Below are 23,234 nucleotides of genomic sequence, written 5' to 3' on the forward strand. Positions count from 1 at the left end.
GACTATCTGAGCACCTCCTCTCTGTAATCTGACCATTACATTCATGGCATTTATCAGACACCATTATCCAAAGTGACTTACAATCAGTACATTCTCCCTGGAGCAATTCAGGGTTATCAATCTGGCAATCTCTTTGACATAAAACAAATAATCTCTGGAGCTACAGAAGATTATTGATCTTGCTTTTGAATCTCTCAATGCATTTTTTTGTGATTAAGACTACTGGTTAATCTAACAGTTAGTTCTCTGCTGATAACAGCATCTCTGGAGGAGTTACAAACAAACAATACAGATAAAAGTGGGAATACAGTCGTTGCCAAAACTTTTGAGAGTGACACAAATACTGGTTTTCACAAGGTTTGCTGCTTCTGTTTTTATTACGGCAATGAGCATACACTCCACACGTGCAGTCATCACAGGGCTTCACAAGGAAGGATATGACTTCAGGGTGCACAAGAAAGTCCAGCAAAGTGCCTGGACTGCCTCATAAAGATAATTCAGCTGCGGAATCGGGGTGCCACCAGAGCAGAGCTTGCTCAGGAATGGCAGCAGGCAGGTGTGAGGGCATCTGCACACACAGTGAAGTGAAGATTTTTGGAGGATGGCCTGGTGTCAAGGGCAGCACAGAAGCCACTTCTCTCCAAGAAAAACATCAAGGACAGACTGATATTCTGCAAAACGTACAGGGACTGGACTGCTGAGGACTGGGGTAAAGTCATTTTCTCTGATGAAGCCCCTGTCCGATTGTTTGGGGCATCTGGAAAATTATGTCTGGAGAAGAAAAGGTGAGTGCTACCATCAGTCTTGTGTCATGCCAAAAGTAAAGCATCCTGAGACCATTCATCTATGGGGCTGCTTCTCATCCAAGCAAGTGGGCTCACTCACAATGTTGCCTAAAATACAGCCATAAATAAAGAACGGTACCAGAACATCCTCCAACATTCAACTTCTCCCAACCAGCACTGTGCCATAAGGCCAAAGTGATAAGGTCAATGTGAACTAAAGGTCAAGGTGAACTAAACATTGAAATTTTTGGTCCATGGCCAAGAAACTCCCCGGATCTTAATCCAACTGAGAACATGTAGTTAATCCTTAGGAGGTGGGTGGACAAACTCCAAGCACTGATTATGTAGGAATGGGTTGCCATCAGTCAGGATTTGGCCCAGGAGTTCATTGACAGCATGTCAGGGCGAATTGCAGAGGTCTTGAAAAAAAGGGCCAACACTACCAATATTGACCCTTTGAATAAACTTGATGTAATTGTCAAATGCTTGTAATTATTCTTCGCTACAGCACAGAAACAACTTACAAAAAGATCTAAAAACACTGAGGCTGCAAACTTTGTATTTGTGTCATTCTCAAAACCTTTGGCCACGACTGTATACAAAGTAATCTCAGATCGTGAAGGATTAATGCTGAGCATCACCACTTCACCTGAAGGAACAGAAAGGCGATAAATGGAACTGAGCACTTTAAACACATACACATACAGTACAGGCCAAAAGTTTGGACACACCTTCTCATTCGATGTGTTTTCTTTATCTTCATGACCATTTACATTGGTAGATTCTCACTGAAGGCATCAAAACTATGAATGAACACATGTGGAGTTATGTACTTAACAAAAAAGGTGAAATAAATGTTTTATATTCTACTTTCTTCAAAATATCCGCCCTTTGCTCTGATTACTGCTTTGCACACTCTTGGAATTCTCTCAATGAGCTTCAAGATGTCGTCACCTGAAATGGTTTTCCCAGAGGTGTTTAGCACTTGTTGGCCCCTTTGCCTTCTCTCTGCAGTCCAGCTCACCCCAAACCATCTCGATTGGGTTCATAGTTTTGATGCCTTCAGTGAGAATCTACCAATGTAAATGGTCATGAAAATAAAGAAAACACATTGAATGAGAAGGTGTGTCCAAACTTTTGGCCTGTACTGTATATAACGAAAGCTTCTTTAAACTGCGGTTCATTGTGATTACGTGCTGCGCGATACCTCTGTGTGTCTCTATGGAAATCCGCGTCTTGTACGCGGATTGATGTTGGACACGCTCATAGCATCCGGGAGACAACCGACAAGTCCCGCCTCCCCTTGTTCCTGATTGGACGACGCGGTCCGTCCGCTGAATAATGGATAGCGTCAAACGCTTCTATTCGCTGTCAATCAAGAAGTGTCACAATGGGCTGCGCTGGAAAGCCGCCCACAGAGTAGGGGCCGATCGATTGATTCGGGCTATCTGTGAAAACAGCAGAATGTTGCCTGTTAAAGAAACGGCGTCCTGAAGCTACCATTTGGCGCGGCTAGCCGACATTCCAGGTAGACGAACTGAAGCCAAGCAAGGCCTAGGCGGCCTCTGGAGCTGGCCGCGAAGTGAAACCGATGTCGAGGTATTGTTAGCATCAATGCTAGCGGGCTAAGGTTCCTTTACCAAGTTTTTCTTTTAACTTACTTCTATTCAGTAACCAGATGTTCCTCATTTGGGGGATTTAACATAGACCATTTTTTCGCTATTTTACGAGGTTTACGACGTTATGACTCTTTGCATCGACGTTGTCGCCAATGGGACGCTCCGCCAGTGACCCTGCTGTCTAGGTATTGTTACCTTATTTCCCTTCTGAAAACACCTCCATCTGTACGTGTCGGTACTCGCTGATTTTTCCGTCTCAAGGTGTCATTACCATATATAACACGACATTTTGAAACGATATATTGAATCTAATCACCAGTAGTCGATACTGGCCTAATATATTGGGGTAGGATAAGTAACAGTGGAGCTGATGACCCGTAGATTTGATGTAAATATTCATTCACGCCTCGTCAATGAGTCTGAACGTCTTTCACGATGTCGTGTACACCCTGTCACACCCTCACTGCCTGTGCATTTACGTTTTAATGCATCATGATTACTCCTTGTTAACTTGGTTTTATTGTGTTTTTATTGGGTAAAGTCATTTTTGTTAACCCCTAATGTCCCGTTGAACATAATTTTTAAACAAATGACCTTATTTATTTATTTTTAGAATTTTGCCGATTTTACACCTGATTTTTGAAGGTCAAGTATCTTATTATCTGAATTACTTTTTTAAAATTTATTTATTTATTTATTTTTTTGGTAACATTTACTACAGTCTTGCTTTTATATGCACTATTTGTCCATACTGTGCCCTCCATTCACAGCGGAGCCAATTTAGTGCATCTGGCTTCAGAACTCTTCATTCATTACGTCTTTCATTGGAACATGTTTAAAAATGGTTAATTTTTCAAGTCTGTTCCACACTGTACAAGAACAATCAGCCGTTAGACATATGGAAAGACTTTTTAAACCCCCAACCTCCTTTCATGCAGTGCTTAGACAGCATTATTTTTGTGTACACAAACTGGCCGTGTTCCGCTGATCAGTATTATTAATGATCAGTATAGGAATTAAATCAATCTTAAAGCTTATTAGTAGAAAACGTAATTGGTTCAAGGAATGATTAGCAATAATTTTCTCTTTTTTTTTTTCCCCACTAGCACCTGACCTGTATGATGCCCATCCTGAATGACTGCAGTCAGCCAGTTGTCCATTTACCTTGGTCTGGACACTCTCCAGTGTGTCCCTGAAGGCTCAAGCACGTTCCAGCAATCATGGCTCAAAAGAAGGAGCCGCCATTCCTCAATAATGACAATGCAGGATCTGTTTCATACAAATTGCCATTCTATGAGACCATAGAGCTCTTCATAGAAACTCTGACCGGAACATGCTTTGAACTGCCCGTCTCGCCATTTGAAACGGTCATCTCTGTAAAGGCTAAGATTCAGAGGCTTGAAGGTATTTTTTTCTTTTTTTTTTTTTTCTTTTTAATTAAATGTGCAAATTAATCAGATGTATGGAGCAGTGACCATTACAAGTCCTGATAAATTACAAAAATCATCCCAGCTAACACATTACCCTAAGAGATTCCCCAAATATGTGCTGGTACACTTTTTGTTAGTGTTTTAGTCCTAAATTGGTTTTGGAAACATGCATTTCCCTGAACTGTCTCGCTTTATCATTTAATGTCACTCTTTTACAACACAGGCACCGTATTGACTTCAGCGTTTCCTCTCCATAAAAAAAAAAAGAATACTAGGGTAAATGAGACAAGTGTGCAGAGAGGCTCTTGAGACTTGTCACACTTCCCGTGGTACTTGAGTGAACGGCTTGAACTGTGGCTTTTGATTAATCACGAATGGTGAGAAGCAAGGGGTGTAATGATTGCATCATGAAGCAAGTTAGTGAGCAGTTTTCACATGCCTGTCTGGAAGCAAAGGGTTTATACACACACACACACACTATATATATATATATATTAATTACACACACACACGCACAACAAATTTGAGAACTGCTTAATATAGACCACTGATCACAAGATAATTACAGGTCCTAGTGTTGGCCTGAGTGTCCCTGTGTGGTGTGTGCAGTGGACATTTGGTCTGTTTGAGGCGGAGGGCAAGACCAGGCATGCTTCAGAACAATGGAGGATCATGCGGTTACCCTGACACGGCCTCTGCTACCCACCCGCAAAACACTCTCACTATAGTACAAAACTGCTTCTCTAGTTTCAACCCACTCTGGGGGGGACATGTTGGCCACACTTGACATTTAATGAAGGAATGACGTGTGATGTCTGACGTTCAGCTTTTCGGCATTACCTGCCTTTACTTGTTTTGCCACTGTTCTCAACTAACCGGCCGTCTCTAATTTCGGCAACATGAGGACATTACCAGCTGCTCATGTACAATTAATTCTGTCTTTTCGTGTCCTTTGCTTTGTTATGCTGTAGGGGGAGGTGTTAGCTTTGCTTTCACAGCCACAGGAAGTCAGATTTGCCGGTATTTTCAGCGCAGTTGCTGCATGCCGTTTAAGCACGGCTTTAGGTCATAACACCTCGGCTGCGGCAGCAGTGTGCGAGAACAAGACCGTATGGGCTGGCCCCAGTTGCTATGGTCTGCACTCAGTCAAGCTGTATTTCAATTCTGCCAGGTTAGGGTCCAAAAACAGAATATAAGGCCTCTCTGAGCCAGCGCTCTCTATGCCACATGACGTTGCAGAATGTCCCTTACCATTTCCTGTCACATGACATTGCAGCTGTAAACAATGTGTGCGAATGTGTGGCTGTCATGTGACTGTCAGTCACAACCTATCTAATTGTCCAGTCTTCTTTCATTTTAGGTGCCTCATGTTGTGTGTCTTAGAAATATATATATATTTTTTTTATTTTGAAGGTATTCCAATTGCTCAGCAACATTTGATCTGGAACAATGTGGAGCTAGAAGATGAATGCTGCTTGCATGATTACAAGTGAGTGACCTTTTTTTTTTTTTTTTTTTTTTTGTGTGTGTGTGTAAGGATTAGGTTTTCTGTTATCACTTTACTGGCCAGTGAAGTGCTGATAATATCTCTGTCGGGGGTGCTGTAGAGGTGTGTGTCTGTCTCTGTTTGGAACCTCCTGAATATTCTATAAGCTGTTTAATTCAGTGTAGTCAGACCGCCAGCTCCAAACTACTTCTCTGTCAGGCTTTGTCTGCAGGTTCCAGATGGCGGATTTGTCAGAAATTCTTGTCACTTTATTTTCCACATGAAGGCACTGTTCTGAGATTGGGCTGTAGCTGCTAGATGGCGCACGATGTGCTTTTGAAGTTGAAATAGGTGGAGTGGGGGGGGCTCGTCCCAGAACTGTTGAATTTTCAGACATGTACACCAATGATGTGCTAATCTTTTTCTGCGTTTTAAAATGAATCCCTGCCACGTGTTATATATTTTATAATGCAGCATTACAGAGGGTTGCACTCTGAAGTTGGTCCTGGCTATGAGAGGAGGACCCATCAACACTAGAAGGGGTGAGTATTTTATTTTTTTAATGAATGAATGTGATATTTGTCAAGGTTTTAATCTGAGGTATTTGACATGTATATGACAATGTGATTTTTTTTTTTTTTGTTTTTTCATATGTTTCTTGTGGGCAGTCACAGTGGATGACACAGTCAAGGAGATGGCGGAGTATATGGATGCAGGTGGAGAGGAGTTGTGGGAGAAGGCTTCATCCAACAAGCAAATGACCTTTCTGGTATACCGAGAAGGAGACCAGCTGAACTTCTTCCGGGTTGTGGACCACTGTGATGGCACTTTGACCCCTGTTTCAGAGTCAATCAGGTTGGTTTCGAGTCTGTGCAAAATAAATTTGCATAACCGCATCCAAGAATCATTTTTTTTGTTTAGTTCTTTGCATAGTCCTAATTTGCATTCATGAATTAAATTATGTTTCTTCATCTGTAAAGATGTAACTTGTTTGGTATATGCACATTTTCAGGCGCATCAGTCTACCTAGTATGTGTCAAAATGAATAAATGTTGCAGAGGATTTTTAGTGCGATCTTTTGGCCATTTCATTGATTGGCTGTGCAAGGAAACTGCATTCATGTGTATCTCTGATTGTTTTTGCAGCATTTCATATCTGCCTTTTTAACATGCATTTCTGCACACACAAGACTGCATTTTAAGACCACTGTTTTCACTTCCTCCTCCAGTCTCACATCTGTGTGCTTGAGCTAAAGGCAGTTTCAGTTTGTCTGCAGAGTCACCCTTTGTTAATTTTTTATTTCAGCACTGCGCTTAGATGCTCTAGTGTTTTTAGTTGTGCATTTCAAAAAAGTTGCTAAACCAGTGAGGTCTTGAGATGAATCTAATTGTAAAAAAGAATTCTTTGTCATTGCAAATAGAAAACTATAGCCCGCCATGCACATTTTAAATATAAATGTGAGTAACTACTTTTTAGGAGGTTTATTACTTTAGGAACAGATGAAAATATGCTGTAGGGTAGTGTCATGAGCACATGGGATATGTACAGTTATATATTTAACTTTTACTGCTGTGTGTGTGGTTTTCAGTGGCGGAGGGGCTTACAGTATGTATGCAGATGAAGAGGAGTCTGATAACTCATTGCTAGGACAGCAAGCTCTGGAAAACTCAATCACCATGACCAAGATGAAACTTCTCAAGGCCAAAATGGAGAGCATGAATCTCAACAAGAAGGTACACCAGTAGTTAATACTCTAATGCTTTATCTCTCACCCTCACAACATTATTTGCACTACTCACTACTACTACAAATAGAATGAAGCTGGATGTACCTTTCCGAGGTCACATCAACACAGGCAGTCTGAGATGGACCAGCTAAGCAGAAAAGCACACCGGACTTATTATTTGCACAATGCATGAGAGAAGTGTAGCAAATACACTTAATTTCTAGTTATAGGCACCCTGCATGTCCATGCAAGTTAATGAATTTTGAGCTTTTGTTGCTTCTTTTAATCTTAAAATCTTCACATTTTTTTCTTTTTAAATCCAGCCTAAGAAAATTCTTAAAATGAAACCCAGGCCCCCAGTTGGGCCTCGACCCTGCAGCAGCTCCATTCCACCTTCCCGTCAGCAGCGTTACCTCCAGGTCCTTCCTCAGATTGGCCAATGTCAAGCCTCAGCAGTACCTCTACCTCCAATCAGAGACCAGTTTCACCAATTAACACCTACAGGCACCACCCATCTGTCACACCTCCCTCAAGGCGAGTGTTCTATCAGTAGAATCCGTCCCCCTCCCAAAGTGTCCAGGCTGGATTTGGGTCGTCCTAAGCTGATAAAGGACTGTGTTTACCCCTCATTACCTGTGATTGGACAGCCTGATGGAGCTATGGATGATACGATCGCCAAAGGAGATGGAGATATGCTGGATGAAGTTCAGAAGCAGGAGGGGCTTCCTTTTAGTGGACTTCTCCAAGAGCCCCTCAGTATCGATCTGCCCATGCAAAAAGATGGCAGTTTGGACTCTCTGGAGACAATATCTAAGCAGATACCAGCAGCTCCTCTCCTCTCTCAGGCTGTAGAGTCCAACTCCCTCGGTACCTGGATGTTTGGGGGAGAAGGAGCCGGTCTCAGTACCCTTCACCTGCCTTCTGAAACACTTTCTTCCTCCCCACATATCCACCACCTGCCTGCCCCATCTCTGTCTCTCGCACCAACCACAACCAACGCATTTTGCAGCACAAAAGTGGCCTCACCAAGCAGGCATTCAGAAGTGACCTCCAGCAGTGATGCCTGGGACATCACCAAACTGGCCAACAAGGCCTCCAGAATGCCACTGGGCTCAGTGAGCGGCACAGAGCTGGTGGGCTCTCTGGCCTGTCGCAGGAACCAGGAGGGATTGGCAGGGAGGTTGTTTGGTGCTGGAGCTGCCCTGCCAGCTAACATCCATCAGTTTCAGGAGGACTTGCTGAGGAGGCTTTCACCCCTTCAGCAACCTGCTGCCTCTTACGTGGTGAGTTTGAGCATGTGATCACTTAGTTCTGTCAAATCAATATTTGTTTGTTTATTTTGGTATTTTCTTGCATCTCATCTATCCTTTGTTTTTCTTTTCAGTCTTCAAGTACTGTAGGACCATCACCAATGCTCACCACTTCAATAAGGAGATTAGGTGAGTCACTTTCATATCCGTACAATAAAACAATATACAGTATAAATAGAATGTTGCCACACTACAGGTCTTAGAGACCACAATGGGTATAATTGTCATAACCCCTAACACACTCTCAGTGGCATGTGTTTTATTTTGTTTACAGGTGGCATGTAAAATGTTTCTGAAAATGTCAACAAATGAAGATCATAAATTTAAGCAACAATGAAAACACCAGTCTTCTTATATATCAAAAGATAATACAAAAGATGTTGAAAATATGAAATATACTGCAAATCCCAAGCATAGAGCCAGACACAATTTTGTCAGTCTCATTGTTATGTCCTTAATATCCTTCTTTAAGGATGCAATGTACATTTATTCTCTCTCACACACACACACACACACACACACACACACACATATATATATATATCTATATAAGGACATAACAATGTGACTGGCAAAATTGTGTCTGGCTCTGTGCTTGGGTTTTGCTGTATATTTCATATTTTCAACATCTTTTGTATTTATCCCATGTCTCTAAGGCTTAATGCCATGTTCATACAGAATGCCGAAATGGTCACTAAGGAGACTGCCAATGTATGCACCATGTTTTCAACTGATAATGTGTATTTCTTAAAGAGGAATTGAAAACATGTTGTATAATTTTAAGTTCTTTTATGGTCTCGTCTCCTTTAGGTACTCCAACATATCACCTTCCTCCAGTGAAGGCACTTATCAGCTCAAAGAAAAGCTCAAAGCACTGCTTCCTGTGTGGCAAGAAAACTGGGCTAGCCACCAGCTATGAATGCAGGTACAGATAAGGCCAAGCTTTGTCTCACTCATGTTATGCATTCACATTTCCCTTGAATTATGAGTTATTTGAGGAATTGTTTTCTGGCATCAAGTGCTGTTTCTCACATTGGTCTGCTTGTGCTGACACTGCATAAACAGCATTGCACCTTGCTGTTGCACGTCATCCTTTATAGCCACCTGAAATTAAGAGGAAGGTCTTTGCATGCCTTTGCATTTCTATTCATCTTGTTCACAGTAGTGCTTAAGTGATATTCCCTGCATTCATAAAGAACTATAACTCGCACAGAGGCTGTAAGCATTTTTAAATGCAAATGGACTTATTCTGAAACTGACCTCACTGGCGACTGTTTGTGAGCAGTGCAATTTTTTTTGAGCGCAGACAAAGAAAAATAAACAGAACTAAATGCATCTGGACTACAGCAATGAGACCAGGCTTCATATTTGCAAGGCTAATTTTAGAAATTGTAGACTATCCAGCAGTGCAAGAGCCTAATATTCAACCATAATCAATACTGAGAAATCCAATAACCGCAAACTTATGGAGAGAACCCTGAGCAACTGGCATCAGTGCAAATGTCATTTATGCAACCTAATTTCCCCTCAAATTCAGGTGTGGAAACAACTTTTGTGCCTCGCATCGTTACGCAGAGATCCACGACTGCACCTACGACTACAAGAGCACCGGGCGTCGCTTTCTGCAGGAGACCAACCCACTCATCAGCGCACCAAAGCTGCCCAAGATCTAATCTCCCTCGAACCGGAGCTGTGATTTTTCATGAGAGGCAAGAGGGAATAATTTTTCACCACTCACATATTTTGAGTCAATACAAAAATGGCATTCATATTTGCTCAAAACCACTTGCAGTAACTCTTAAAACAATGTGAAGATGTTCTTGTAGCAAAAAACAAGAACGCTTCTGGCATGTAAATAATTTTTTTTTTTTTTTATTCTATCCAGTAAGTTTTAACTACACAATAATGCACGTCACCAAACATAAATATTTATATATTTTTGTGTTTTTGTTTTTAAGACTGAACATTTTTCATGAGACAAGTCTTTGTGAGATGCACTTTAGAAATAATGAATATTTATACCAATGTTTTGGGGTTGTAAGATGTCGTTGGTCTTTGTGACTTTTTATGTTGCTAGTGTTTTTGATATTGAGCCTTTTCTCAGTTTCACATTTTTCTCCATCTTCGGCCTATTGGAGGGTCTCTGAATGCCTGCTATATGACACTTGATGCTCTTATAATATGCTGGTTTGTGGAATTTGGTGGGAGTGTCTGTTATTGGCTGACATTGCATTACAGATGACTAGCGTGGGTTTTGGAAACACTTCTATAAGACACTAAGAAAAATCTGTTGAATTATGTCTTTTTTGTCCAACTTTGTGTAACGTATCAGCTGACACTTGTTAAACATTTTGCTTGATCCATTATACTGCTGCTACAATGTACTGGGGATAAGGGCACTGTTATTTGAAATGTTTGGACTAAGCTGGTTGCCATAGTAGTATTCCTGTTTCTGTCTTTCTTTTGCAAAAAGTATGTGATCTTTCTGAACTGTTAAATAATAGGGGTTTGAGATAATAAAAATGTTTCCTTTGCTCTTTGTAAACTTCTATTTTGGTTTGACTTTCTAATTATAAAACAATAGTATTCAAGATAATCCATGATCCAAAGCATTTTGGGAGAATTTCTCTGTATGGATTCCCTGGAAAGAAATCCAGGGGATCCCTGGATTCCGCATCACAATATCAATTGCCCGGGTCTTCTTCTTGTCTTGAGGGCGTTCATTGATTCACACCCATCTCCAGATGCCTCAGCAGTCCTCCCTGGCTTCTCTGGTTTCCTGTAGTTGTCGTCTGCAGACTCAGCCAGTGACTGTTTGCTTCGGCGCGAGGGGCCTGTTGTCTGAGGAGGTGCATCTGGCGGTAAACAGGATTTGTGTTTTCCACTGCCAGCTAGATCACTGTGCTTCGGTTTTTCCATTTAGTTTTCAGACAGCTTAGATCGTATGGTCTTTACCTGCAAGCGTCCTTTTGTTTCTTTGCAGCATTTTGACCTTTTTAAGTGTGTGTTTGTTTTTTTTTTTTTTTTTTCTTAAATCTGAATGTTTCAGGTTTTTGGTCACTACCTGCTAGGGTGTAAGGAGGTGGACCTGTAATCAGAAGGTTGCTGAAGCTTGAGCCACCACACACTGCACCCCGGGCACCTTTCCAATGGTTAAAAGCAGAGGACTCATTTTGTTGTGTCACCGTGTGCAGTGTTTCACAACTACTTTCGCTTTCACCATAACCCTAAGCTGATTCTTAGTTTCCTTTCTCTCCGCTGACATTATCCACTGTCCTTGTTCACCAAGGTGGCTTTTCAGCCGTCTCACTGTTCGTTTGTACTGCTGTCTCCTTATGCCAGACGACCTTTGGCTGTGTACCAAGGCTCCTCGTTCCCCCAGAAGGCACTTGACCCGAGCTTATGCAGTCCATGCGGTGCTGAAACCACTGGAGCCAGTAACTTCCTTACAGGATTTCATAATCAGTGTATGAGTTTGAATGATGTTGGGGATTCAACGAGTATGTGTGCAATGTAGTGCATTTTTTTGTAGTGCACACTACATATTTCTGGTGTTTGTCCTGGATTTGTCCACACTTCATTACGCATACCGCAAAAATGAATCCGTTTCTGTACCAGATCATCAGGCCAAACCTGTGAGTGCCTGTTCACCCACAGTTAGGGTACAATGTGATGGATTATATTAGGGTGTTGACACGTTCCTTCATTTTCAGAGTTTGTTCTGCCTCAGATCATAATCAAGCACAACTGGCCTGACTGGTTTCTGGAAGGGAAGCTCAGAAAAACAGCTCTGCCCACAATCCCATACACACACACACACACACAATCACACACATTTCTGCTCAGTTATAATTTAAAGGATATAGTTTTCCTTCAACAGACACGTCCCCTGAACTACAAATGCCTTGCAGGTGAGTCTAAAGATCAGATGTTTGTTACTTTATTTTGACAGATGAGACAATGACAGAGCTACTGATCTTCGTTTTATGGTAAATGGTGTTTCATTATGGAATGAATGGACATGAACAGGATGAAAGGTATGACCGATAATAGAGGAATAGACACATGGGATGTTCTAAGTTTAATGATTTTTAAATCATGATTGAAATCATGATTTCAGCACATTGGTCCTGGGTTGGTTGCTTTATAAATTTTGAATTGGAATCGTGGGGTTTGAAGGCTGTAGGACTGAAATACAAGTGAATAACAAATGAGATGATGTTTCTTATACCTTCTGTAGCTGCGAAGCTGTCTAGACAAGTTTATTTTCAGCCTATTTAGCATATTTTCATCTTCAAGACTTGTCTTGGTCAATTTGCATTGCTTCCAAAATGTCCCTCACTCCAAGACACAGAGAGCCTGTTGTACAGAAGAAGGGAGCGAGTGGGGAACGTGGAATTACTAATCCAGCAGACCACAATAAAGGGTCTATAGAGTTGCAGCAAAATGTCGTATCTCTGAATCGAAAGCAGAAACACGTTACAAAAATCACAATTCTCACTGGCACTGTACTGCAGAACTAGTAAATAATGGAAATAATAAAATAGTAATGTTGCAGTATGGGGGGGGGGGGCATGAACAAACGCCTGTTGAAACTGTCCAAGGAGAGACCTCATGTTGACGGTGTCCACTTTTCGAGTCTTTCACCAGCAATAACACCAAAAAACAGGTTCGGCTGTGTGTAAGCTACATGTTACACCTCTGATGGTACCATTCATTCCAAAACGCACAACATGTCCCCAGCAGAGAAACCGTGGAGTGATTTGGGAAAACCCAAACCCAAGTGTTTGTCATTCTGAAACACTGCAGCATAGCACAGGGTGACACAACGAAATGTGTCCTCAGCTTTTAACCAGTGGGCAGTGTGTGGTACTTTGCTCAGTGGCACCTTGGCGGCTCGGGATTCTGATTACGGGGCCACTCCATTAACCGCTAGGCCACAACCGTGGCGTATTCTGAAAGGCCCTGTACTTGTTGCACTTGTTCCAATCCCGAAAAATGGCCTGGCAGCACCAGTCGACACGTGGCTAGAATTCGTACATGTAGTGATGTAGTCATACACCATGTGAAGATATTATTTTTTAAAATTTATTATAATATTTGTTTAAAAAAGAATCAGAATCTTCTAAAAAGACTTGGGGCTGTAAGCTCAAAGACAGAAGTCTTTTTTCCGTGACATTAAAGGGCCTTTTTTTTAAATTTTTTTTTTAAATCCTACTGGGACGTATTCTCGTCAGATTTGCGGGGCCCCGTTCGAGATGAAAACGTCACCTTTAAACGCAGGGACTCCCGCGGTAAAAGCAGCAGTCCCCGGCCGCGCATGTGCTCCTCCGTCCCCCTTTTTTAAAGCCCAGTAACGCGGAAGTCTGTGACGCACGCAGTCAAATGGGGGACCGTGGACTAAACACACCGACCGAGGCGCAGAAACGATAAACCCCTCCGGCCGCTCCGCCGCGGGAGGTGAGTAAGCTGCGAGTTGTCTGCGCGGTGTGGTAAAAATAAAAAAAACATTTAAAAAAAAAAAAAAAGCGCGTTTCGCCGGTCGCCTCGTCGCCGGACGCGTTATTTTGTCACAACTCGGCGCACGTGCGGAGCCGGCGACGTGTTACGACGTCGAAGGGCCGGAGCCACGGACGGAGGATTCGGATTTTAATCCCCCCCCCAGCTTGCGCGCCGCAGTCGGGGCCGGGGAGGAGTGAAAAGCTCGCCGCCCGCCGCCGGGCGTCCTGCTTCTTCTTCTTCTTTTTTTATTGTCTCGTCAGACGATGCGGGAGAATGAAACGGCGTGAGCTGTCCATTATCATACATACACGACACAGAACACACACATGTAAGAGAGTGTGTGTGTGTGTGTGTGTGTGTGTGTCAGCTGCATCCTTTTGTGTGCAGGAATGGACTTTGCAGCGCGATCTGACCCGGGGACGTAATTGAATAGAACGCAGGGGACAGTGTCGGGAGCTTTTAAATGGGAGATGGGTGGGACAGCGGGTGTGTTGGGGTGCCTGGGTTCCTCTCTTCTTTTCCACGTGACCCCCCCACCAACTGTTGACTCTAGCAGACGTCGTGGGTCGTGACTGTGGATTTACAGACACAGGAGAGTGTCACAGAGTAATGGGGAACGTTTGTGACGCGTCACAGTTTGTTAAGGCCGCTGTGATTGGCGGGGACGAATCCCGAGAGTGACGTTACGGCACACTTGTCACCGTGACCCTGCCTTTATTCATTATTCCACCCTTTTGCTTTGTTTGCTGTTGAAAGGTCATGAGACCAGCAGCTGTCTGGCTGTGGCTCCGGCACCCAGAACCGGGGGGAGAACCGGACCGTCATGCGAAAAACAACAATTGCAGCAGCCTTTAAAAAAAAAATGACTCAATACAAAAAGTAGTGGTGTATAATCACACTCAAATGGTCTGGCCTCAGTAGGCCGGTGTGAATATCTCATGGTGTGTAGCCCCGCCATCTTTGCTTAATTACTTTTCAGACTCTTCGTATTTGCTGCAGTACGATCTTCCATCGGCGTCGGCCTTCGGCGTCAGTGGCCCTGCAAGTTTTTTGAATTGACCTCGGATTTACCGAACTGCTCAGTAATTGTCAAGTGATATATAGTGTTTAAATTGGCAGGCTGGAGCTTAAGCCCTCCGGTAACTGTGCCCGACGCCCTCAGGGTAGGCCCGTGCGTTGGTCTTTGATGGCCTCCTTCTGGTTTGGTTTTTTAAATCTGCTTGTTTGAGGGAGGTAATAACCTAGCAGGTAACACACTCGCCTATGAGCCGGAAGGTTACGGTCACAGGTTCAAACCCCACTTGCTACCATTGTGTCCCTGAATTGCACCAGGGGACTGTCCTCCTAAATACTGATGGTAAGGCACTCTGGATAAGGGTGTCCGATAAATACTGTAAATGGAATCTGTGTGCCTGATTGAATGGGATTATTGTTTATTTATTTATTCATTTTTTTTACCCCTTATCAAAGGTATAAATTCATCCTGTGAACTCTGTAAACTTGGAAATTATACAAGACGCAGCCCAGATGAGGCATGCATTTGTATTCTGTAGTTTGCAATTTGTAATTTGTTTACTATAAAAGTTTTTGGACAGGACACACCACTGCATAGATGTTTGCCAGAGAGACCATATTGAAGGAGTGGGCTTTAAAGAGGGGTTCCTAATGATGCATGAACCCCAGATGCACCTTTTGGTAATTAGGTTCGTTGCCTCATTTGGCAGAGTTAAGTATAGCGTGGTATTATGAGATGATAAAAAAAAAAAAAAAAAATCTTTGTGTTCTCCTTGAACCGTAGCAACTGAAGAAGGGAGAATTTTGATTGGTACAGTGTCTTGGTTGCTGATGGTGTACATTGACCTCTGTCCAGAATATTTACAAATTGCTTTTTTTTTTCTATCATGTCCTTATGAAAAAGTAATCAAATCTCTAAACAATGGAATGCTTCAAATGAAAATGCTTACTAAATGCTTTAGTATATTGCGCTCAATAGTTTTTTTTGTCTCATACATATAAATGCCATGAAAGCTAATTATGCCCACAGCCCACCGTGGGTGATGGGTTAAAAGCAGAGGACACATTGCGCCGTGTGCTGTGCTGTGTTTCACAATGACAGTCACCTCACTTTCACTTTTATTCCGAGTATTCAGACAGTGTGAACTGAGAACTGCCGCCCCGTCCTCTTTAAGTGAAAGTGAAAGTTGGTGTTATCATTGTGATGCACAGTACAGCTGGCTAGATGTAGGTTAGTCAAAGATCTATGACTAACTGTAGAACCTACATGGTTTGCAGATTTAAAAGAATTGGATTCATACCCTGATCTTGGTCAAAAAGTGCAATGATGTTAATATTGTGATTTAATGCTTTAAAAAGAAAGTGTTTTCATTTTCAGATCATCAAACTGGGTGACAGGAAAGACTCCTGTATTTGTTTCTTTGCCCCTTCCTGTGGTATTATGTGTGAGGGTGACCTTTTGCATTTTAGTTTGCCCAGGTTGTCCTGAAAACGGCCATTATTGTAGAATGTAACCCAGTTCAATGTGTGTATAGTGCTTTTCGCTGTGGTGGTTGTCACAAAGCGGCTTTTGTTCCCCCACGAAACGTACAAAGAACCTGCCCAGGGTGACAACCCAAAAAGGCGGACAAACTTCTGTCAGCCCGAATCACCCCCTCGCCTCGCTTTGGGTGTCACCCTGTGGCACCACGATGTTGAGAACGCAAACGTTCCCTCTGGCACAGATTTTTTATTTTTTTTTTTCCCTCCTCCCCTGACGGTGTCGGCTCCAGCGTAACGTCTGGGCCGCTGAGAGCGGAAAGGGCTCTCGCTGTCAGGTGAACTGGGCTTTAATCAGGATATCCCTGACCTGTCATCACAGTTCACGGCAAAGCAACGGTCCTTTGCAATATGGATTAAAAGCAGCTGCTGCATGGGGATATTTTTAACACAAGGCCTTCGCTCAATAAACTTTTCAATTATTTAATGTTTTTCTTATGGAAACTGTGTTTTCAACATGAAAAAATATGTGGGCAACACTAAAATACCATGAAGTGTAAGCAAACACGTTTTTTTTTTTTTTCTCTTTAGACCGGTGCTAAGTGCAGCGCTATATATGCTAAATGTGGGGCTTGTCTGCTGCTGTACGGCCTCAGGATTTACATGAATAGATAAAACAAGAACAAGGCGCTTGGTGTTTATCTGTATGCTGAAGATGAAAACCTAACTACTCTTTTTGTTGGGGTGTAATTATTTATTCAACCAGAGCACAATCTGTAATGATCCGATAAATGATGATTGACAACACACATGCTGCTTCATCACTCTGGATTATTGCAACCTGTGCCTGTAGTAGGTCAAATATTATTGTGTTTCTTTCTTTTTTTTCTAAATGTGTAATTAGATACGTACCTTTGACCTTACACAAGTGACCGATATTCTAAGTGCGTAATGCTATGCTTATGGCCTGTTTGAAAATAGGGCCCATTATGTCTCAGTTGTTCAAATGATCATGGTTTATTATTAATGTACATTCATCTCCTTTTTGATTTAGAAGATTTATATATGAATGCAGTTAAGTCATTATAAATAATTTTTATTTGAGCATTAAGATATGCTCTCTGAAATATGAATGCTCTGCAGGAGCCTCCTTATTAACAGGAATTAAGTTTTTTTGTTAAAATTTTATATGCCCAGAACATTTTCTTCTCAGTTATAACTTAGTGATAAGCTGTGGGTAGAAACAAAGTGAGAAGTTACTAAATCCTAAGTTTTATTACATTTGTGTCCATATTATGCATGGTGACCTTAACAAGAAATGCTTTGTTTGGTCGTTTCATTGCAATTGAGGAAGTGAAATTGCACCACATTACTTAGCAGCTTCAGGGCCTGCCATTGGGTGGCTAGTTAGAAGTCACTGAATGAAACAACAAACACTAACATCGCCGCACCACCATTATTTGAAGCGTCTGGTTGTGAAGCTGAGTCCTGATTAATAAGCAAGAAAGAAATAGTCTGAGCCAACCAGCCTTGGTCACGTGCCACGTTCTGAGTCAAAGTCCAGTCATTCTGTTGCCAGGCAGACCGAGGAGCCTGTTGATAGGTCATTTTCTGCAGCCGCTGGCCATGCTTCATTGCCTGCTCTTCAGTGCGCTTGTCTCTGTGATGAAAGGTCCATTATTGCCTTCACTTAGAACATATGGAGTGTGTTTACCTGACGGAGGCGCTGCAGAACCTTATTCCTGCCGGTCCGATCTCCATCCCAGTTCCTCTATTGCCCTGGTTACATAGCAACTGAGAGTATAATTAGAGGTCAAGGAGCAGAGAGAGATTTTTTTTTTTTTAAAGCCCTGTGCATGATTGGGAAAACAATGGTTTTGGCGCATCCAATTTAGGCCTATACCCGCCAGCGTTTTTGATGTGATGTTTTTGTGAATAAATCCAAAGCTCATGTGGGTGTCGTGGATGGTTAGAGCAGTGGTGTTGAGCTCTCTGCTCAGCACTCCAATATAAATGTCTTTTCATATGAATAATCCTTGATTTTTTCTTTTATGACGTTCATCCATGAGTCAGTTTCAGTAATTATGGTTTTGTGTTTGTAACATTGACATGTCTGAGAAGACACTTTGCTAGTTTGTTGTCAGATGTTCTTTTTGTTTGAGGTATAAAAATGCCTGCTGAAACCCACAACTCTGAGTACAACTGAGCAATAAGTAAAGAAGAGAAGATCTTGGCACCTTGTATTATGCTAATTGCTTTTTTTCCTCGTGCGCCTGTACCTGCATGTCTGAACACATGCTACATATGTTTCGTTATTGCATTAAAGAATTTGCAGAATGCAGAGTGGTTGTGAACCCAGCCCCCTTCACACTCTGAGCAGTGTTGCCCAAAACCTCACTGAAACCTTGATCTAACTAAATCAAATTGCATATGCTTAAACTGGCCCCTGGTTAACAAAAAAGCTTGTAATTTCTCTTTCTTAAGCGTTTTCTAATGTCTCTTAAGGGGGTGAGTAGCACTGATTTCAAACGCTTTATAGATGAACACTATATTGATCCTGAAGGGAAATTTGGATGAATAGGAGCTTGTATGGACAGTGTACGCTGTACACAGTATACATATGGAGGTAGTGCTCACAGTGCAGGACTAGAAAACACAAACGTAAAATAAATAGAAAATGTATGTATGGTATATAGAAGATAATATGGAGATATACATTCAAGCCAATAATTATATCAAGTCTGGGAAACTCAAGTTCAATACCATTCCAAATATTCCAGGCTGTAATAAAGCATCCTGATTACCCAGATTATTTGGGAACAGCTGTTTTAACCAACTCAACAAGTGGAAAACAGCAGCTCTCTTCAGTTGGTTTGTCGACCGTCATGTCTGAGGACCTGCGGCTGCGCATTGTGGCTGATCACAAGTCATGCAATGGCTTCCAGTTTCTACAGCGCAAACTTCCAGTTTCTACAGTGCAAAGTATTATAAAAAAAACACAAGATGTTCCGCACTGTTGAAATTCAGAAAAAGGAGGAGAACACCATCCCCACTGTCAAACATGGTGGTGGGAACCTAATTGCTTTGGGGGTGTTTTTCAGCCACCTAATCACAGTAAAGGCACCACGAAAAAAGGAACAAAACATGAAGATTCTTAACAAGAACATCAAGCAGTCTGCAGAGAAACATTTCAGCACGACAACGACCCAAAACACAGCAAAAATGGTGAAGACATTATAAAACATGTCTTGGATCCAATTGAGGATCTGTGGAGGGAGCTAAAGATTGGGGTGGTGGCAAGGAGATCCCACAACCTGAAAGAGTTGGAGCTCATTGCTAAACATAAATGGGCAAAAATACCCGTGGAGACATGCAAAAAAAATAGTTTGCAATTATATGACATGTTTGATTGGTGCAATAGCCAGTAAAGGCTTTTGTAGTGATTTTATTGAGATGGGCATGAATAATTTTGGATGACACTTTTTGCTCAAATGTAAATAAAAGATGAGAGATTCTTTGGCCTTTTGGGAGACACCAAAACTCAATATGCCAGGGGTACGAATAATTCTGGGCTTGGCTAAATGCAGTGGCGATTCAGTGGACACAAAATGTAAAAATGAATGTAATGAAAGTATACGGCAGAATATTTCCTTTCTGGAGCAGATGCATCGGTTTACTTCTGTACCAATCAGGTCTGACTTACCAACCTCTAATCTCTTAATGTGGGTCGGACTGGGTCATGCGGCATATTAACGCGAGCCTCCCTGATCACGGTGCCATCCGCAGTGGGGCAGCGCCACTGCCAGACGAACACTGGGCGGCCTGAGGTGACTCTGCTTGTATTATCTACTGAAGGCACTTCTGATTTAATTAAGGTGCTGGTATGCAAGTAAATCAAAAACATCCCGAAGCCTTCACACATGGAGCGGAAAGGAGTGACTGATCCCTAAAAGCTCGGTCGGGCGGAGTCAGTCTAAAATCATTACATGAGGGAAAATAAGTTATTACAGGATGCTGGTTTTAGATGAGAATGACCTCTGGGTCTTATGGCCTGAAACCGCATTCTGAGTTAGAAATTTCACATGGACATGGATGATGAAAAAAAAAAAAAAAAAAGTCATAGTTAAAAATTAAAGTTAAAGATTTGTTTGTATGGTTAGTGTTTTATTGGTGAACTTCAACAGATAAAGCTGGATGAAAAAGAGCTTCTGAAGAATTGGCCAAAGGGCAGTCATTCCAGGCGATACTGGAATTCTCTGTGGGTGCAGGTTAATGAAATAAACTTTATAAAGACAGATTTGATGGGTTTTCTGTCTTTGTGTAGTGGTGGTTAGCCATGTAGTAAATAAGTGGTTTGCACAGAAAATAGATATATATCTATTTTTTTCTCACTCAAGGCAGTGTTTGGTCTTTGGTCTTAAATTATAATGCACACACCCACGCAAAAATTATAATAATAAAAAAAATTCTCAAAAGCTGCCTGTAGAGAACCTGAAAGTGACTAGAATAAGGAGTAGGAAGCACCATTTGCTCCTCTCATGACAAAGCAAGCCTTCATTTTGATGTGTAGGGAGGCAGGGACTGGCAAAGGCACTCGCAACGCTGTGCTGAGGATGATGAGGGCTGAGCACCCGGCTTCAGCCACGCCAAATGAGGTCATCCTGCAGGCCGTCTCGGGATGCACTTTTCCATTTCACCTCAAAGAGCAGCGGCAGCAGGGAGGGAGGAAGTCTGGAAACTCAACGCTATTGATCGCCGCTGCTTAAGTCTCAGGCTTCAAGCATTTCTCTCGAGAGGCCATTGACTTGCTCCTCTGTTTAAGAATCCAAACGGTAACTGAACAGTGTAAATCGAGGGAGTGGCCTGCCCGCGTATCCTACCCTTTCCTGCATACCCCGGCGGCAGCAGGTTTCTTTTGTGTGCTTTAAAAACATTGCAAAATGACCCAGTGGAAAGCCTACTCTTCCCCGGGCGTGAATCGGCTTATAAATGACATCCCTCATGGCAGTGCTGTAAAGGCCCGCGCTTCAAACGCCTACTGCACCGTCAGACGGCGTCTGTTCATTACACTGGCAAAAATGTGGATTATGCGCGGTTCCCACTTCACATAAATAAATACATCGATTTTCTTTACCAGAAAGGACTGATATGTAAGAGACGGCTTCTGAATGTAGGTCTCCTACAGCACGGCCAACAAAAGAGCCTGAATGTGTTTTTGCGGGTGCAGCAGATGTTGGCTGAAGCAGAAGGTTTTTATTTTAAAACTGCTATTTATACAGTGGTTTATGACTTCTCGGCAGGAGATGACAACTCACTTCCCTTACAATAAGTGCAAAGCGTTGCATGCCCTGTGGAGAAGTGAGCAGTTGTGCTTTTGGTTTTATTTCTGTTCGGAACTCCTTTGTCGGGCCCATTTTCATCAAGGGCCATTTCAGAATGAAGTCTTGGCTTTCGGAGGCGCAGTTGGAGCGAGACTCTGTGTACTTGTCCATGTCTATGGGGTGCGTCTGTACTGTTTGGGAGTGTATGTAGTGTGTTTTTGAAGGTTTTTTTTTTTTTTTTTATATTGTCTGTTTTGTGAGAACCTTTCCTCTCCTTTGTGCCCCCCCCTTCAGACGGATTGCAGCTTTTCCATCATCATGCTGGTGTCAGCGGGACAGTTTCATCGAGTGTGAGTCCCACTGGACCGCTGGGATGAACATGCCACTGCACCAGATCTCTGTCATCCCCCGCGATGTCAACTCCTCCAGAGTCTCCGGCAGCGGGAAGGCGAAGGACAAGGACCGCGATAAGCAGGTAAGAACGTGATGGCGCCTCCGTCAGGAGCTGGGGTGGCTCTGAGTGGCTCCGTTTTTTATTTTATTTTATTTTATTTTACGCAGAGGGGAATCACACAGTTGGAGATGTAACGAAACAGGGGCTCTCTCTCTCTCCCTAGACCCGATCAGCGCCTTGTCATGTTGTTGTTATTAGGCGTGCCGTTTGTCTGTGTTGTCACTGGCATGGGAGCGTTACACCTGCAAATGGCTGTTTACATTAAAGTGATGTGGCTGGGGAGGAAGTTGGATTGCTGCAGCTCGTCACGCTGTTAGAAGGTGACTGTGAAGCGGGCATGTGAAAGGGCATAGTGCTGATCTAAATATTCACCTGTCCCTTAACATTACACTTACACTCAATCCTTGTTGGTCTTGCGTGTCTGTCAGTGCGGCCTGTGCAATGCTGCCACTGGAGAATCCGGCGTGTCAAATGGTATCTAAAATATGTCAATATACAAACTTTACACCATGTATGATATTCTTTACGACAGTGCATCTCAAAAAATGTGAAATTGAGTTACCACGGGAGATTAACCTTCAGCACTGAACCAATCCACGGTCAATACATCAGACAGAAATGCGTTGATGCCAGGTGTACTACACTGAGGATATTAAGAATAAAAACTACCCAGAGGGATAAAATAAAATAGAGTAAGGCTATTTAAAAAAAAAAAAAAAAAAAAAAAAACAGTGAGCAGTTGAAACGGTAACAGATTGCAGTAAACCACCGTGGATTTTCAGACAGTTGGGGTGTGAGGTGTAGTGGCATATTTAACCTTAATACAAGTTCCTCTAGCCTGTCAATGGTCCTGCAGTGGCTAGCAATGGTGATAGGTGTAAAGAGTGGTTATTCTTTGGTCATTCTGCTTAGATGTAAAAATGAGTACAAATGTATTATTATAATTTTTTTGGTTCTGTCACGCGAGACTATGACGTTGGTGAAATGGTGTTTCCCGCTCACTTCTATAAGCCGCTCTCGTCCCTCCTCTCTCCTCCTCATTAGCATTTAAAGCTACAGACACCAAAACAACGCTGCCTGGGGAAATATCATTGTGGGACTGGCTAAA

The 23,234-nt window shown here is 42.5% G+C and overlaps 2 protein-coding genes across 6 annotated transcripts in view; both read left to right on the plus strand.

The window, feature by feature from the left end:
• Window positions 1-2,160: 2,160 nt before the first annotated feature.
• On the plus strand, window positions 2,161-10,901 carry zfand4 (zinc finger, AN1-type domain 4). Its single transcript, XM_028989517.1, has 11 exons — window positions 2,161-2,384; window positions 2,517-2,589; window positions 3,511-3,808; window positions 5,248-5,323; window positions 5,795-5,862; window positions 5,989-6,175; window positions 6,909-7,053; window positions 7,370-8,329; window positions 8,431-8,485; window positions 9,167-9,281; window positions 9,894-10,901. The coding sequence occupies exons 3-11, from the start codon at window positions 3,625-3,627 to the stop codon at window positions 10,027-10,029; spliced, it is 1,926 nt and encodes a 641-aa protein (XP_028845350.1). The 5' UTR covers window positions 2,161-2,384; window positions 2,517-2,589; window positions 3,511-3,624; the 3' UTR covers window positions 10,030-10,901.
• A 1,219-nt stretch (window positions 10,902-12,120) lies between these two features.
• The window catches only part of marchf8 (membrane-associated ring finger (C3HC4) 8), a 62,115-nt gene continuing 51,001 nt past the window's right edge, over window positions 12,121-23,234 (plus strand). For 3 of the 5 annotated variants that reach the window (XM_028989103.1, XM_028989104.1, XM_028989105.1), the window contains exons 1-2: window positions 12,121-12,267; window positions 21,967-22,147. In XM_028989103.1, the coding sequence (XP_028844936.1) occupies window positions 12,257-12,267; window positions 21,967-22,147 (192 nt within the window). In that variant the 5' untranslated portion in view covers window positions 12,121-12,256. Of the gene's footprint in view, window positions 12,268-13,705; window positions 13,817-21,966; window positions 22,148-23,234 lie in introns of those variants that run through there. The other 2 variants (XM_028989108.1, XM_028989106.1) reach the window with 2 other exon arrangements.

The sequence above is a fragment of the Denticeps clupeoides genome, chromosome 8, assembly GCF_900700375.1.
Source record: "Denticeps clupeoides chromosome 8, fDenClu1.1, whole genome shotgun sequence".
Taxonomy (NCBI): domain Eukaryota; kingdom Metazoa; phylum Chordata; class Actinopteri; order Clupeiformes; family Denticipitidae; genus Denticeps; species Denticeps clupeoides.